The sequence below is a fragment of the Berghia stephanieae genome, chromosome 5 (genome assembly GCF_034508935.2).
Source record: "Berghia stephanieae isolate SIO BIC M18660-M18661 chromosome 5, UCSD_Bste_1.3, whole genome shotgun sequence".
Classification (NCBI taxonomy): Eukaryota; Metazoa; Mollusca; class Gastropoda; order Nudibranchia; family Aeolidiidae; genus Berghia; species Berghia stephanieae.
In genome coordinates this window covers 62,871,486-62,886,687 of record NC_088364.1, presented here as the reverse complement: position 1 = coordinate 62,886,687, position 15,202 = coordinate 62,871,486, and the positions used below count along the sequence as shown (strand labels likewise).

At 32.8% G+C, this 15,202-nt stretch overlaps 1 protein-coding gene across 3 annotated transcripts in view; it reads right to left on the bottom strand.

The window, feature by feature from the left end:
• Positions 1–12,655, bottom strand: part of LOC144973376 (uncharacterized) — a 14,156-nt gene extending 1,501 nt beyond the window's left edge. The window contains exons 1-3 of one of the 3 annotated variants that reach the window (XM_078915720.1): positions 11,485–12,610; positions 8,370–9,468; positions 1–223 (exon numbers count right to left, since the gene is read on the bottom strand). The exon at positions 1–223 is cut by the window's left edge and continues 1,501 nt beyond it. In XM_078915720.1, coding sequence (XP_078771846.1) covers positions 1–209 — 209 coding nt within the window. In that variant the 5' untranslated portion in view covers positions 210–223; positions 8,370–9,468; positions 11,485–12,610. Of the gene's footprint in view, positions 224–8,369; positions 9,469–11,484 lie in introns of all 3 variants that reach the window. The other 2 variants (XM_078915719.1, XM_078915721.1) reach the window with 2 other exon arrangements.
• Positions 12,656–15,202: the final 2,547 nt, after the last annotated feature.

Genomic DNA, 15,202 nt, shown 5'->3' with positions numbered 1-15,202 from the left:
CTGACTGTGCTGCTGTCGGAAAGAATTCCAATACGAGAGAAAACGATGAGGTTGATGATATTGGCGATGATTCCCCACAAAGAGATGACACCGTGGGCAAAGATAAAGACATCAAGTAACAAAAAATAGAAATACTCGTCAAACGGTGCTTTGCCACACCATAGGATTTCATTTGAATTCATTATAAAGGTAATATTACGAAATCCCATATTCCGGGGTTTGGCTGAAAAAAACGAAAGAAAAAGAAATACTTCACAATTAAGTCCCGTATGTATCTATCTATCTATCTATCTATATATATATATATATATATATATATATATATATATATATATATATATACATATATATATATATATATATATATATATATATATATATATATATATATTATGATGTGTGTGTGTGTGTGTATGTGTATATATAATGTGAGTATTACTATAGGATGTATTCTACTAAGGCGAACGATGCCATACACATAGGTGAAATGGAAAACGAGAACGTTGTTGTTGATAAAGATGATGACGATGTTTAATAGGCGATGGATGATTGAAGAAAACGATGCATTAGGGTTAACAGGACAACGGTTTAAAAGCACGTATAGTAGAAGTTTACAGCAATAAACAGCAGTATGTTCTCAATATTTGCTGGGTCGTTACCGGTCCACAATGCAGACGTATCACTATTACACATCTTCTTCATGAGAAGCCATACCAATGCCGAGACAACAAACAGAGGACCAAACGTGAGACAACAACAAGGCAAGATTTGTTTGTGTGTATTGTATTGTCTTTACGTGTTACAAGACGGTCTAAATAAATGTTATTGTAAAACCTTTTTTTAAATTTTGACATGTTATTATTTTAAAGATAAAGTTATAGTTTAATAACATCAGTGGATTTGTTAAAAATTTAAAGCAATACTCTTGTGGGGACCATTTGTAATATTATTAATCTGATTATGGTTGGACATATCTTTATATATTCTGTCTTAATGTCATAAAACTAGTGACAATATCTATCATACTGTGTGGATATTAGGCATGGAACGCCTATAACAATCTTACAATAAACTTTCTTGTCTAGTGTTATGTAGTTATTTTTTAATAATGAGTCGAATGGGATAAAACGTTTAACGTGTTTCATTCAAGAAAACAGTTTCAGACTAAGGATCAGCTTTGTGATTTTTGTCACTCACCCTCTTACTTGACGAGTGCAATATCGCTTCACTTTTTGAAAGGATGAGGTAGAGGAGTATTATTATTATTATTATTATTATTATTATTATTATTATCATTATTATTATTATTATTATTATTATTATTATTATTATTATTATTATTATTATTATTATTATTATTATTATTATTATTATTATTATTATTATATATTATATCATTATTATTATTATTATTATTATTACTAGTAAAAAGCCCGCAATTTCGCGGGGAAAGAACTATTTTCATTCCATACTGTACTCACCATCATTTAATGAGGGCAGATTGGTAAACAACGTTGTCTGTGTAATTTGGTATATCTTCGGTTGATTTTTCTGTGTGGCCCAATAATATATTTAATAATATATTCCCTCAACTAACCCCAAGAAAAAATTAAACCTAGTACCTTTAATTAAGCCCAATAGGAAAAACAAACACCCTAGCACTTTAATAATACTTATGACTAACCCTAAAAGGAAAAAAAAATCCGATCTCGAGCTAACCCTAATAGGAAAAATCATGACAAATTGAATAAATAAACGCCTGACAAAAGATCAAAGGTGAAAATACAAATTTAAAGAATACTGGGGATGTAGGAGCTTTCGGAATGTCTCCCCTTTACTTAACTTATGGAAAAACAAACTTCCTAGCACCTTTAATAAGACTTATGACTAACCTCTCGAGCTAACCCTAATAGAAAGAAAAAAAAAACAACTCTCGGACTGCTTTGCACTACCTTTCAATATTTAACAAATCAAAATGACAGCTGAAAATCAAAACAATGGTCAAATTAAGAAATTTTAAACTTTCACAAATCTATCAAGGTTTGTTCAAGAGTTTTTAAAATACTTCTAGATATAATGACAAATTGAATAAATAAATGCCTGACAAAATATCAACGGTGAAAATACAAATTTAAAGAATACTGGGGATGTAGGAGCTTTCAGAATGTCTCCCCTTTGCTTAACTTATGGAAAAACAAACATCCTAGCACCTTTACTAAGACTTATGACTAACCTTAATAGAAAAAGAAATATCCTCGAACTCGAGCTAACCCTAATAGTAAAAAAAGAATCAAAATGGCGACTGAAATACCTTCATGTGATCAAGTGAATAATATCACTATGAATGCCACGATTTGCTGAAAAATGCGAACACCCACACAACACAACGGAAGTAATAATAATACTTGATGTCATAAATAGATGACGCAAATTGACAACTTTTTACAGTGTCAAAATTAGTTGATTTTGGGAGTCAAGTGTCGTCGTTGGTACATATTTTATGATATCTGTTTGACTCAATGAACTTTCAAACTGACTTTAAATTATAAAAGGAAATCAAGTTATCTGTTTATCTATCTCTAAAAAATACATTTCTAATTTTCAAATCTTTCAGTAGAGTTGTGCGCCGTATCAATTTTTTTATTGACTCAAATAAGCACAATATTCTCCACAATGCTATATTTTTTAAAGAAAGGATTATTATTATTATTATTATTATTATTATTATTATTATTATTATTATTATTATTATTATTATTATTATTATTATTATTATTATTATTATTATTATTATTACTATTATTATTATTATTATTATTTTTAGTATTATTATGATTATTGTTCATGTTGCAGTTGTTATTATTATCATTTGTTTTAAAGATTGTAGACCTGAATGAACAATATTTCGACCAATGCCGGACCCATACAACACATAAATAATGAGTGAATCCCTAACACCTTCACCAAACATTGAAAATGATTATCATAACCAGACCCACTTCCTGATTTTCCGACCTCGTGTGAACCCTTCTTCATCCTCCTCTTGCCTATTTGCAAACCATTCGGGGTGTATTGTTGTAGAATTTAGTGTCCATGTTGGTGTTTTAAGTGACAAAGAAGCAATTCTGATTAAAATGTTCATAGCTGGCTACACCATCAGGCAGGCCTTTCCAGATTCTATTCGTTAATGATAATGGCATTGTACTATTCAGCGTGTAATTTGAAGTCTGTGTTCGTGTCCTCTGGTTTTGTCAATTGTTTCTTGTTTAAGCTCATGAGGAAATCCAATCATGTATCGATCGTTATAGCGTTTATAAACCTTTCCCTGATGTCAGTCATCGCCGACACCAGAACCTTCCTGTCAGCCCATTACTACAACAAACTGTTGCGAAGTCCAGAAAACCCTGGAAGCAAGAGCCAACCCTGGAACTAGCTGATACATTTGCCTCAATCAAGTAAGCCGGCTGGATAAAATTAAGCCAAACGGGCTTTACCATTTTCAAATGAATCACATACCGACACATATGATTATAATAAAGTAAATCAATAAAAAGATAATAGATTACATCCACTCATTTAGAGCCATTATTCCTGATACAAACTAAACACTTATTTTCTCTATCTTTTCCAGTAACAATCTAATTAAACTTTATGTATAGAATTGTTATTATTGTATTGGGCGTTACTATTGTCTTGACTCACTTGTTATTAATTCAATTAAGTTATAAGGGACCCTAAGGCAATTCTTAATCACCCCTAGATTAAACCTGAGCCGTTTGTGGTATAGGTTGAGTGGCGCAGCTGGTAACGAGAGCCATAGCGCGCATACTAGTTCGAATCCAGACCATTGAGCTATCGGTTGGACTCGATCCCACAAAAATAACACACAACCCGCCACAGGGTAATCATATCCACTTAAAATGAATTTAGAATTCATTAATGTATGGAACTCGAGTATAATAGGCACTTCGCCTTGTAAGAGATAAAGTGTAGATGGATAATTCCTCACAGTTCAAAACCAAAGATATTATTAAATATGACTTCTCCAGCTGCAGACAGTAAAATGGTGACATCTAAAAGGTGGGAAATCTATTTTTCTTCCATTCAACAATCATAATTATTGAGAGTTTCAAAAATCTCAAATAACAAAAACCACCACAATATCGTGTCGCACCGATCCCTGCGACATTGTTTCAATCAACATTACTGATAAATGACTCAAAGCGATAATTAGTATTTGATGACATTTTATGATAACTGCCTAATACAACACGAGTGTTTATTGAAAGTAAGAATGACAACCCATATTTTACCAATCTATACATAGTCTATGCGAATTTTTGTACTGGTAAGGTCCCTTGTACATCTAGATTTTATTAAATCAATGAATGAAAAATTAGTTGAAGGTCAAAACCACCTGGGAAATTTTGATAAGATAATATCCACAAATTGTCATCAAGGCAATTTAACTTTATAGTTGTTCTAATGCCAAGATAGGCAACTCAAGAACAAAAGAAATAATTGGTCCGTGGGGACTTGGAGATAGGAATGAACGTGGTGAAAGACTAATTGATTGGTGTAGAGAAAATGAATTCATTGTTTCAAATTCATGGTATAAACAACATCCAAGAAGAAGATATACATGGATAAGTCCAGGCGATAGAACTAGAAACCAAATAGACTTCATCCTAATCCAGAAACGTTTTCGAAATGCAGTAAAATCAGTTAAAACCTTGCCCGGAGCTGATTGAAATAGCGACCATGTACCTGTCATCTGCAAAATGAGAATAAATTTAAAAAGATTAAAGAAAGGAAAACATCAACCAAAATATGAAGTAGGATTTCTGAAAATAAATCAAGATCTTAAAGAAAAGTTTGTTATTGAGGTAAAAAACAAATTCCAATTGCTAGAAGTAGAAGAAATAACTGATACAGATGAATTATGGAACGGAATTAAAACCTCAATTAATGAAGCTATACAAGAAAATATACCACAAAAATCTAGAAAAGAGAATAAGAAGTGGATGACTAATGAAGTGCTAGGACTAATGGAAGAAAGAAGGCAATATAAATCAAATGTAGAAAAACATAAAACCTTAACAAAGAAAATAAAGAAAAAATGTAATGAAGCAAAAGAGAAATGGATAAATGATCAGTGTTTAGAAATAGAAATTAAACAGAACAGTAATAGCAAATTTATACATGAAAAGATAAAAGAAGTCCGTGGCAAAAGAGTATGTTCAAGCACAGGATGCATAAAAGCTAAAGATGGCAATGTTTTGATGGATAGGACAGATGTGTTGAATAGATGGTCAGAGCATATAGAGGAACTTTTTTATGATGAAAGAGAAAAACTAACAATAAACAAAGAGATAGACGGGCCACCAATTTTAAAAGAAGAAGTAGAAGCAGCTATCAAAAAAATGAAGTTAGGCAAAGCAACAGGCCCTGATAATATCCCAATAGAAATTATCACAACATTAGAGGATTTAGGTTTAAACACAGTGACAAATCTATTGAATAAGATATATGACAGTGGTCAAATTCCAGATGATTTATTAAAGTCAGTGTTTATAACATTTCCAAAGTCACCAGGGGCCATGGAATGCGAGTTACACCGAACGATTAGTCTTATGAGTCACTTCACGACAATTCTCTTAAGAGTACTAATGAACAGAATGAGGAAAAGTATAAAACCAGAGATATCAAGAACTCAATTTGAATTTGTCCCCGACAAAGGTACAAGAAATGCTATTTTCACCTTATCAATGTTGATGGAAAGATGTATTGAAGTCCAGAAAGACTTATTTATTTGCTTTATTGATTACTCAAAGGCATTTGATAAAGTTAGACATTGTGAGCTATTTAATATCCTTGAAGGACTAGACATAGACGGAAAAGATCTTAGAATTATTAGAAACTTATACTGGAAACAAAGTGCAGCCGTCAGGATTGAAGGAGAATTAAGTAAATTTATACAAATTAAACGAGGTGTTAGACAAGGATATGTTTTGTCACCAGACCTTTTCAATATCTACAGCGAAACAGTTATTAGAACTTTAGGAGATAGCCCAGGCATTAAGATCAATGGTGAGAATATCAATAATATAAGATACGCAGATGACACAGCACTAATTTTAGACTCAAAAGAAAATTTACAACTACTCCTCAATAAAATAGTCACATAGAGTGAACGTATGGGGTTATACTTAAATGTAAAAAAGACAGAATGCATGGTTGTATCAAGGAGAGAAAGAAATCCAATATGCAACTTAATAAGCAATGGAAAAACTATAAAACAAGTTCAGGCATTTAAATATCTTGGATACATAATAACTTCAGATGGCAGATGCAACACAGAAATAAAACGAAGAATTGCAATAGCTAAAGATAGTTTTAATAAAATGAGTCTAATTTTTAAAAACCACAATATCTCAATGACAACAAAACATAGGGTTTTGAAGACCTACGTATGGTCAGTATTATTATATGGCTGCGAAAACTGGACAATTACAGAAGACATTAGAAAGAAACTGGAGGCAGCAGAAATGTGGTTTCTTAGAAGGATGTTAAGAATCTCATGGACAGAGAAGAAAACTAATGAAGTAGTATTAAAGCAAGCTGAAACTAAAAGGCTATTAATTAGTACAATAAGAAAAAGACAAATGCAATTTTTAGGACACCTAAATCGACATAAATGTATTGAACATCTTGCTCTCACAGGAAAGATAGAAGGTAAAAAGAGTAAAGGTAGACCAAGAAAAACAAATTTGAATAGTTTGAACAGCTGGGTGACAAAGAAAGAGAAGAGTAATATTATTTTTCTGAGGTTATCTGATCAAAGAGATGAATGGCGTATCATGATCACCGATGTCTGGCACATACTTGGTACTTGAAGAAGAAGTTGTTCTAAAATGACAGCCATCGTTGACTATTTGAAACAAGCCATAATGAGAAATAAGTGAGCAGTCACCTGTGTAAGATAAATATCTGAAAATGTTTATATGAACAGATGCCAGACAAGCATGGAAAAAAATTGCACACAAAAATATCGCAAAAATATAAATTTTCCTATACCAGGGATATAACTCTGGCCTTCTGGCTACCGGTCAGACGTGCTACCATTACACCAAAGAGGTTCCCTATAGTTGGGACATATTTAATACCTGTATTGTTTATGAGGGAATGCGATTTATATCGTAAACCTTCGCTTGCGTCACACAACACATACATGAAGAAGAAGAAGAAGAAGAAGAAGAAGAAGAAGAAGAAGAAGAAGAAGAAGAAGAAGAAGAAGAAGAAGAAGAAGAAAATTCAAATAAAACATCACTAACATATGCAGTAGCATCTGGAGATGGTGATGATGAAGGAGGGGGTAGTGGACAAAAATAGGGAGGAAAGGAGACCATTAGAAGGAAGATGAAGAGGTCGTGGATTGGGAGGTTGATGATAATAATGAGGAGACGGATGGTGAAGGCACTGGGAAAGGAAATGACTTTTATGAGTGAATTATGTTTGATTACGTTTTCTGATGTTTCTCTAGAATCAAACAGAGGTATAAAATGTTGTCTGTACCTTTGTAAGAGAGTTAGCTTACAGCAAGTGGGTTTAATGAGTTCACGATGCTTGTATACTGGTCATTATATTGAGTACTAGTAAATTACTTTCTTTGATCGGTGTTAGTTGGTATTTGGGGATAAAAGCATTAAGTTATAGTTGGCATTTATCATTAGACGTACGATATTATTTGGGCGTTCTGTATTTGTTATTTGGGCGTACGGATTATTTAGGCGTACGGCCTTTGATTATTTAGTCGTAAAAACTGACCTTTGGTGAAAGGAATTGTGGGACAGTTTACAATAGGATATAAAACAGTGTTTCTGATCAAACGGGGATCATTCTACCTTTTGATTCTGCATCAAACTTGACGATGAGCTGCACTTTCCTAACATGCTGCCAGTGCTAACATCTTACTAAGAATCTTTATTTTACGGACTTAGAAATATTCCACGTATATTGAAAATGGTTACTTAGGCAAAACGACTTTACATTTGGACTGATTTTACGGATTTGCAATTTATGAAACTGATTGAATTATGACCATGCTATTTGATTTGGATTTGGAATTTATCATGATTTGGATTTTGAAATTAATCACAACAAATAAAACTATAAGAAATGAAACTTGGAATCTGGACTTTTATTTGTATGTCTTTATGTAGTGCATTCAATTATCATCATCGACCCTTGAACTCTTTAGTTTAGTCATTATTAACATCTACATCACAACGCAAAGGATAATATTACTATCTATAAAAAAAACACTATACGATCATCACGTGTGCAACTACGCCACACCTTGCACTCACGGTATAATAGAAGAAAATGTTGCAACTTGAGTTAATTAACTCTAATAGAACAGAGAATGTCATAAAAGTGCCACTGTACGTATTGTGACAATCCGGATATATGACGTAAAAGATAGCGACATTGAAAAGATGAGGGAAATTACACACGACAAACATGACACAAATTGCCGCCATCACGGCCATGAGTCTTTTGTCATTGTCGACTTTCATCTTCGTGTTCATCATCTCTGGCTTGCTGGTATCAGTTATATTTAATTGTATGACAGTGTTGGTGGTTGTGGGTTTTGTATCGGTGATGGTGCTGTCATCAGTGAATGTGCTAGGGGTCATTCTCTTTGAAAACGATCGTAACAGTCTGAATTTTCTGTTGGATAATGTCTTCAGCATCATAGCATTACATATCACAATTATACCAAACATGATGAATCGAAGAGAGGTGTTCATAGATCTCGTAACGGTGGAAGCGAGAAAAAATTCATCACTGACATCAATTGGTTGGGCATCATACACAAAATTAGATTCATCATAATTTCGATGTTCCACCCATGTTAGAAACACCCGTTGTATTCATCAAAATGACTCGCAATATTCCATAAAAAACTAACACAAACGGCATATAAGGTTTTCATGGACGTGAAAATATACTTGACCTTAAACCGGAATACAATTGCAACAAATCTTTCCAACGCGATGTAAGTTGTTTAAAACAATTTACTTGATTGAAAGTTGTAGCGAAAGGGGCCATAATAACAGTCATATTGTTTAAGTGTACCCCACCGATGTAAGGGATAGAGAATGTATAGAATACAAACCAAAACATATCCCAGAATCGTGAACAACAAAAAATCAAATCAGATATCGCCAATCCAAACAAGCTGACTGTGCTACTGTCGGAAAGAATTCCAATACGAGTGAAAACGATGAGGTTTGATGACATTGGCGATGATTCCCCACAAAGCGATGACACCGTGGATTAAGCTAGATGCATGATATAACCGATCATAGATATAATCGTCAGACGGTGCTTTGTCACACCAATGGATTTTATTTGAAATCATTATAGAGGCATTATTACGAAATTCCATATTCCGGGGATTGTCTGAAAAAAAAAGAAATATTTTATAATTAAGGATCTTCTCTAACTCATATTTTTTTGATAAATTTTTGTTCCACCTCAAAATATCGTGTCAGTTTCTAGCTTACAAATGACATTGGAATCCAGATAAATATATTGTCGAGTCCAATGGAAATTATATACAAACAATTCTGAACGAAACAACGTAGTTGGAGAATGAGTAAAAAAAATTGAGGTGAGAATAAATAAATCAATAATTCGCTCCAAGAAACTCCAAGAGTGATTCTTTTGGATGGTAGAGAGAAATGAGTAAAAGAGTTAATAAAGTACATAGAGAGAGAGAGAATTGAAAGAAAGAAAGAAAGAAAGAGAGAGAGAGAGGGAGAGAGAGAGAGAGAGAGAGAGAGAGAGAGAGAGAGAGAGAGAGAGAGAGAGAGGTGGGTGGGGGGGGGGGGGTTGAGTAAGACATCAAAATGTAAACTTGAAAGAGAATTGAGGGAATAAAATATAAAAATTAATGTTCAAATACTCTTTTTAAAAAGACATCATCATCATCATCATCATCATCATCAGCATCATTATCATGAACATCACCTACTATTCAGAAATAAAATTAAAACTTGTTCGTTTCAAAACTCTTTATTCCGTATCAAAAACTTCGCCGTCGGAAACATATAATTTGTGAGAATGATTATTAAATTTGTATTATTTGTTCAAGAATGTTCAAGGCTATTCTGAATTTAGGCCACAATCACAAGTCAACATGGAGCAAACTGACTTGAATTAATAGTGAAGAAACATTAAATGAATATTTCATCAAAAAACAAAATTGAATGAATCTTCTCAATTTTAACAGATAAATAATACACACACGTATCAGACTTGACTCATTTCTCTACTTTTACAGATTCATTACATTAGAATGAAAACTCACCATGAACTACAGGATATTAATATTACTAAACCAAGATTAACGCAACACAACACATCAATCTAACTTCACAATTAATATTTTTGTTGAATTATTACATCACACAATTCATCAATATAACTTTATAACAAATAATTTGATAAATTATAATTAGATCTAAGAAAACAAATGTATTAATCTATAGAGTCTCCAAGGCGTCACAATCATAAACAGTCTCGCCGCTCCCATGAGAAGCATATATAAAAAAAAACTATATGGAATATTTTCCAGTGATCTCTTTGTGGTACTTCTGTTCAGCCCGGACTCTTCTGACTAAATTTTAAAAAAAACAAAATACAAACTTTTACCTCAGTAAAAAACTGATACCAGACCACGTTCATATTTTATGTAAACCTGATATTCGAAATCGCCACTCACCGAACACATCATACATACACGGAACATGAAAAACATGGGTATCACAGTTCTTTGCTCTGATATCAAAAATAATATTCAACCAGTAAAAGATATAATATTCCATTAATTTAATAAAGAATGCCGAAAAATAATGAACTCACGCGCACCAGCTATAGAAAGAAAGTTAACCAAACGCACGAACGCCGCCATCTTTGACAGCCAGGTTATACAGCCAAAAAGAGATAACACGAAAGCGTAAAAACTTTGGAAAAAGATAAGCCAGATCCAACACAGAAAGGAATACAAATCATTAGTAATTCAGCTACGACATGTTTGTATCGACATAAATAAATGTCTTTTTATAATGAAAATCTTGAAAATGTCACCAACTGAGAGGAACTGTCCAGATGACAAATGAATTGCTTGGAAAACAAAAATCTGAGACCATCTCCGCATAGCATAGAAAAGGTCGATCTATGCAATGTCAGTCCGATCTAAAAGATATCATTAAAATCATAAAACAGAAATGGCCGATCTGTTCCTTTGTATATTATGTGTCCGAATAAAGTGTAACATAGAGAAGGCCAAAACTGAGTCATAAAATATTCAATAAATGACCGGTTATATTGCACTGTGCAGTAATGAATTAAAAAGGGACGTATGTCGTAATGTCACATCTGCCTAAAAGAGAGTGATAATACTTAATTGCTTACCTTAAAACTTGTTCGGTCCAATCTCTATCCAGACTCAAAAGGATAGTGAGAAGTCTTGTGTGTCATGTACATTTTAGAAGCACGATTGTTCTCAATATTTGCTGGGTCGTTATCGGTGAACAGTGAAGACGTATCTCTACTACACATCTTCATGAGAAGCCATACCAATGCCGAAACAACACACGGAGGACTAAATTTGAGACAATAACAAACCAAGTTTGTGTGTATAGATAGTATGCGCTTCGCTAAGAAGCTCATAACATTGCCATCCGGAAGTTTAACGGACCAACACACAAAACTATGTGTATCCATGAACGTTTATAGTCAGGTTAATACAGTTCAGTGAGTATTACTCATAAACGCGGATGGCAAAATACAATAACAAAGACCTGTGTGACGTCATCTTCGAACTATCTATTGTATTGTCTTTACGTGTTACTAAATGGGTGCATTTTATTGTCAAACCTTTTTTTTATTTTGACATTTTAATATTATTAAAATATAGTTATAATTTAATAAATATTTAAAGCAATACTGTTGTGGGGACCATTTGTAATATTATTAGTCCGATTGTGGTTGGAAATATCTTACTTTCTTACTGTCATAAAACTAGTGACAATATCTATCATACGGTGTGGATGTTTGGCATGGAGCGCCTATTACAATCTTAGAATAGACTTTAATATTTATTGTTATGTAGTTATTTTTTTTTAATTTGTCGAATGGGGTAATATGTTTTACGTGTTTCATTCAAGAAAACAATTTCAGAGTAAGGATCAGCGTTGTGATTTTTGTCACTCACCCTCTTACTTGACAAGTGCAATATCGTTTAACTTTTTGAGAGGAGGAGGCACAGGATTTCTCTCTCTCTCTCTCTCTCTCTCTCTCTCTCTCTCTCTCTCTCCCTCTCTCTCTCTCTACACCACCACCGAATGAGACCTGTTTTATTCGATAAGAGAAAGTTCGAGAAGATATCAATGCAACTGTCACATAGAATGTAACACAACTATACCTGACTCCATTCAAAACTGACTGGCGTAGACAAGGCCAAATTAACTTAAATATTACTTGTGGTTGAATAGTTAACCCTGATCGTTTAATATCTTGTTGAATCAAAGTTACTTCTGTTTTGATGAAAACGGTGAGATTTCATTTATAGTTTTTAAAATCGAATCCTGGCTGGTAAGGGGTAAAATATAATAAACGATTTAAAAATTAGCAGTTGTCAATTTATCTACAATGATTATCTTTACAAAGAATGATGTAAATTACATGATTTTATTTTCCCATCAAATGAAGAATATAAATTAAAATCAATTTCGACCATAGTAAGGTAGATGGTTGATAACTAGGGTGGTAAATATGATTACTGGTACATGCCTATTATTATAATTATACAACAGTAATTGCTTCAATGATCTCCCTTGTTACACGTTAAGTGTTAAAATGATTATCTAGAATGCAATCACCAAACGATTTCTACGCAAAGAACTTCGGGCTGTTGAAAGTCAATATTGCTCGCTGTCAAGACACCTGATGCACCGTCTTCAGATTTACCCATATCCGGAAATGGAATATGGATGTTTAGATGAACTTTTGTCAGTGTGTGTATGTGTGTGTATGTGTGTGTGTGTGTGTGTGTGTTGTATAAGTGTTCAAGGAAGTCTGTTGGAACACGTTGTGTGTTAATGGTTACAAACATAATAATATGGATAATGTAATGGCAATTCCATAAATAGATCATTGCCTTATTTTCCATTAAATAATTGATATTGTTTGGACAATTTGAATTAATGAACTTATTCGGAATCGGTTCAAAATAATTCATAGTCTTTCTTCCTTTGTATTGCATGACTTTTCCTATTGATGATACTGATACATCTACACGACATTGAAAAAAAACCCCTGAGATTTTATATAGCGCAATGTTTCAACAGCAACACTAAAACATCTAGAAGGACACATCACGCTTGTAAGGCGATATTAGAAATTTTTGACATTTACAATATAATCGGTCAAGTACTGATTTTTCCACTTTAATTCGCGTCATCCAGAGTGCACCATTTAAAGAGGCGCAGGTGTTTTCCTTGTTACGGTATGTAATCTACTTAAATCGATTATCTGATAATACACTTTTTATCACAGAAAATGTCAGTATAAAATTGAAGAAATTTGAGTGCACCAATTAAAGAGACGCATGTGTTTGGCTTGTCACGGTATGCAATCTTCAATCGATTTTCTAATTACGTAGAAATGGAAATGTAATCGTTTTGATCTGTGTCAGTCATTGGCAATTAAATTCATCTCGTGATGACTATTCGTTCTTCTAAAATATAGACAGATAATATTTAAGATTTTGATAATATAAAGAATAATTTTGCATCGTTCTTTGGCTCATGTAGGCCCTTTTAATAATATATCAGTATATAATCCCAGCGATGAGACTATGATTCTATTATGATATTTTTCAGCCAATGCCATCAAATGCATGTGATCCATCATTATCTAAACTTTTAAACAATTACACCGTCACATCTTCTTTGCGCATCTGCCACAAACTCTTTATAAAATTCGAACTAATTCTAGCCTGTTCTTTCCACAATCAAATCGTGTAATACGAAAGAGGGTCAGTATTTTGTACTGACGAGATTTTGAATTATATCAACTAATGAATTCCTGACGTTATAACCAAGACAAGTGTTTATACAAGTTGATTGACGTTTTTAGTTACAAGTAATAGATTCTTGACTGAACAAATCTGAACGTGATTATTTTTATTACTTTTATTTTTTTATAGTTTTTTTGTTGTTGCTTTTTTGTTTGGTTAAAACAAATAATATTTGTGTGACTTTGTTAACTGTAAATAAAAGAAATGTGCAGACTACATTGACTGTCCTCTAAGTCTTTGTAAGTAACTAAGTAAACAATGAATTTATATAACGCCTAAACATCCACGTAATCGTTCTATGCGGCGCTTTACATAATAAAAATGTTTAAAAACAACAAAATCAAAAATCACGACACTACATAATAAGCATGATACAGAAACAAAATCTAAGCAACACCTATTTCATAAAAAAATAAGCCTCACGGAACAACTCAGTCTCCAGACATTTCCTGAAAGATGATAAATTTTCACAGGACTTTGTCCAAGGACTAAGTGCGTTCCATAGGCGTGGAGCTATAGATGAAAAGGCTTTTTTTTTTTACTAAATGTGGATTTTGAGGTGGTAACTTTTGGTAACCTATAGAAGTTGAGACTGAGATGATCTTAAATTTCGAGTGGGTTCATATTTTTAATCAGTTCCTGCAAATATTCAGGTGCCAATCCATCCAGACATCCAAAAACATAGCACAATATCTTAAATTATATCCTAAACTTCACAGGAAGCCGCAGCTCTAGTAATTATAGTTATGAAACTGAAAGCTTGATTCTTTTAAACTATTTAATTTTAAGTGGTTGATTAATTTGGGCCCATCACTGTTTTGGGCAATAGTAGGTAAAGTAAAGTGTGTTGACAATTGTAATATTATAGCAAATTATAATTTCTCAGGCTCAACGGTGTACTTTTGATATTTTTTAATCGAAAGATATTTCGATTTTCTAATTTCAAAAAATGAAAATATCTTGTCTACAATTCCATTTCATGAGTAGAAAATTTTGTCCACCTCTTTCTGTCTATGGTATTAACTTAATTTATGGTTTTAAAGAAAAATG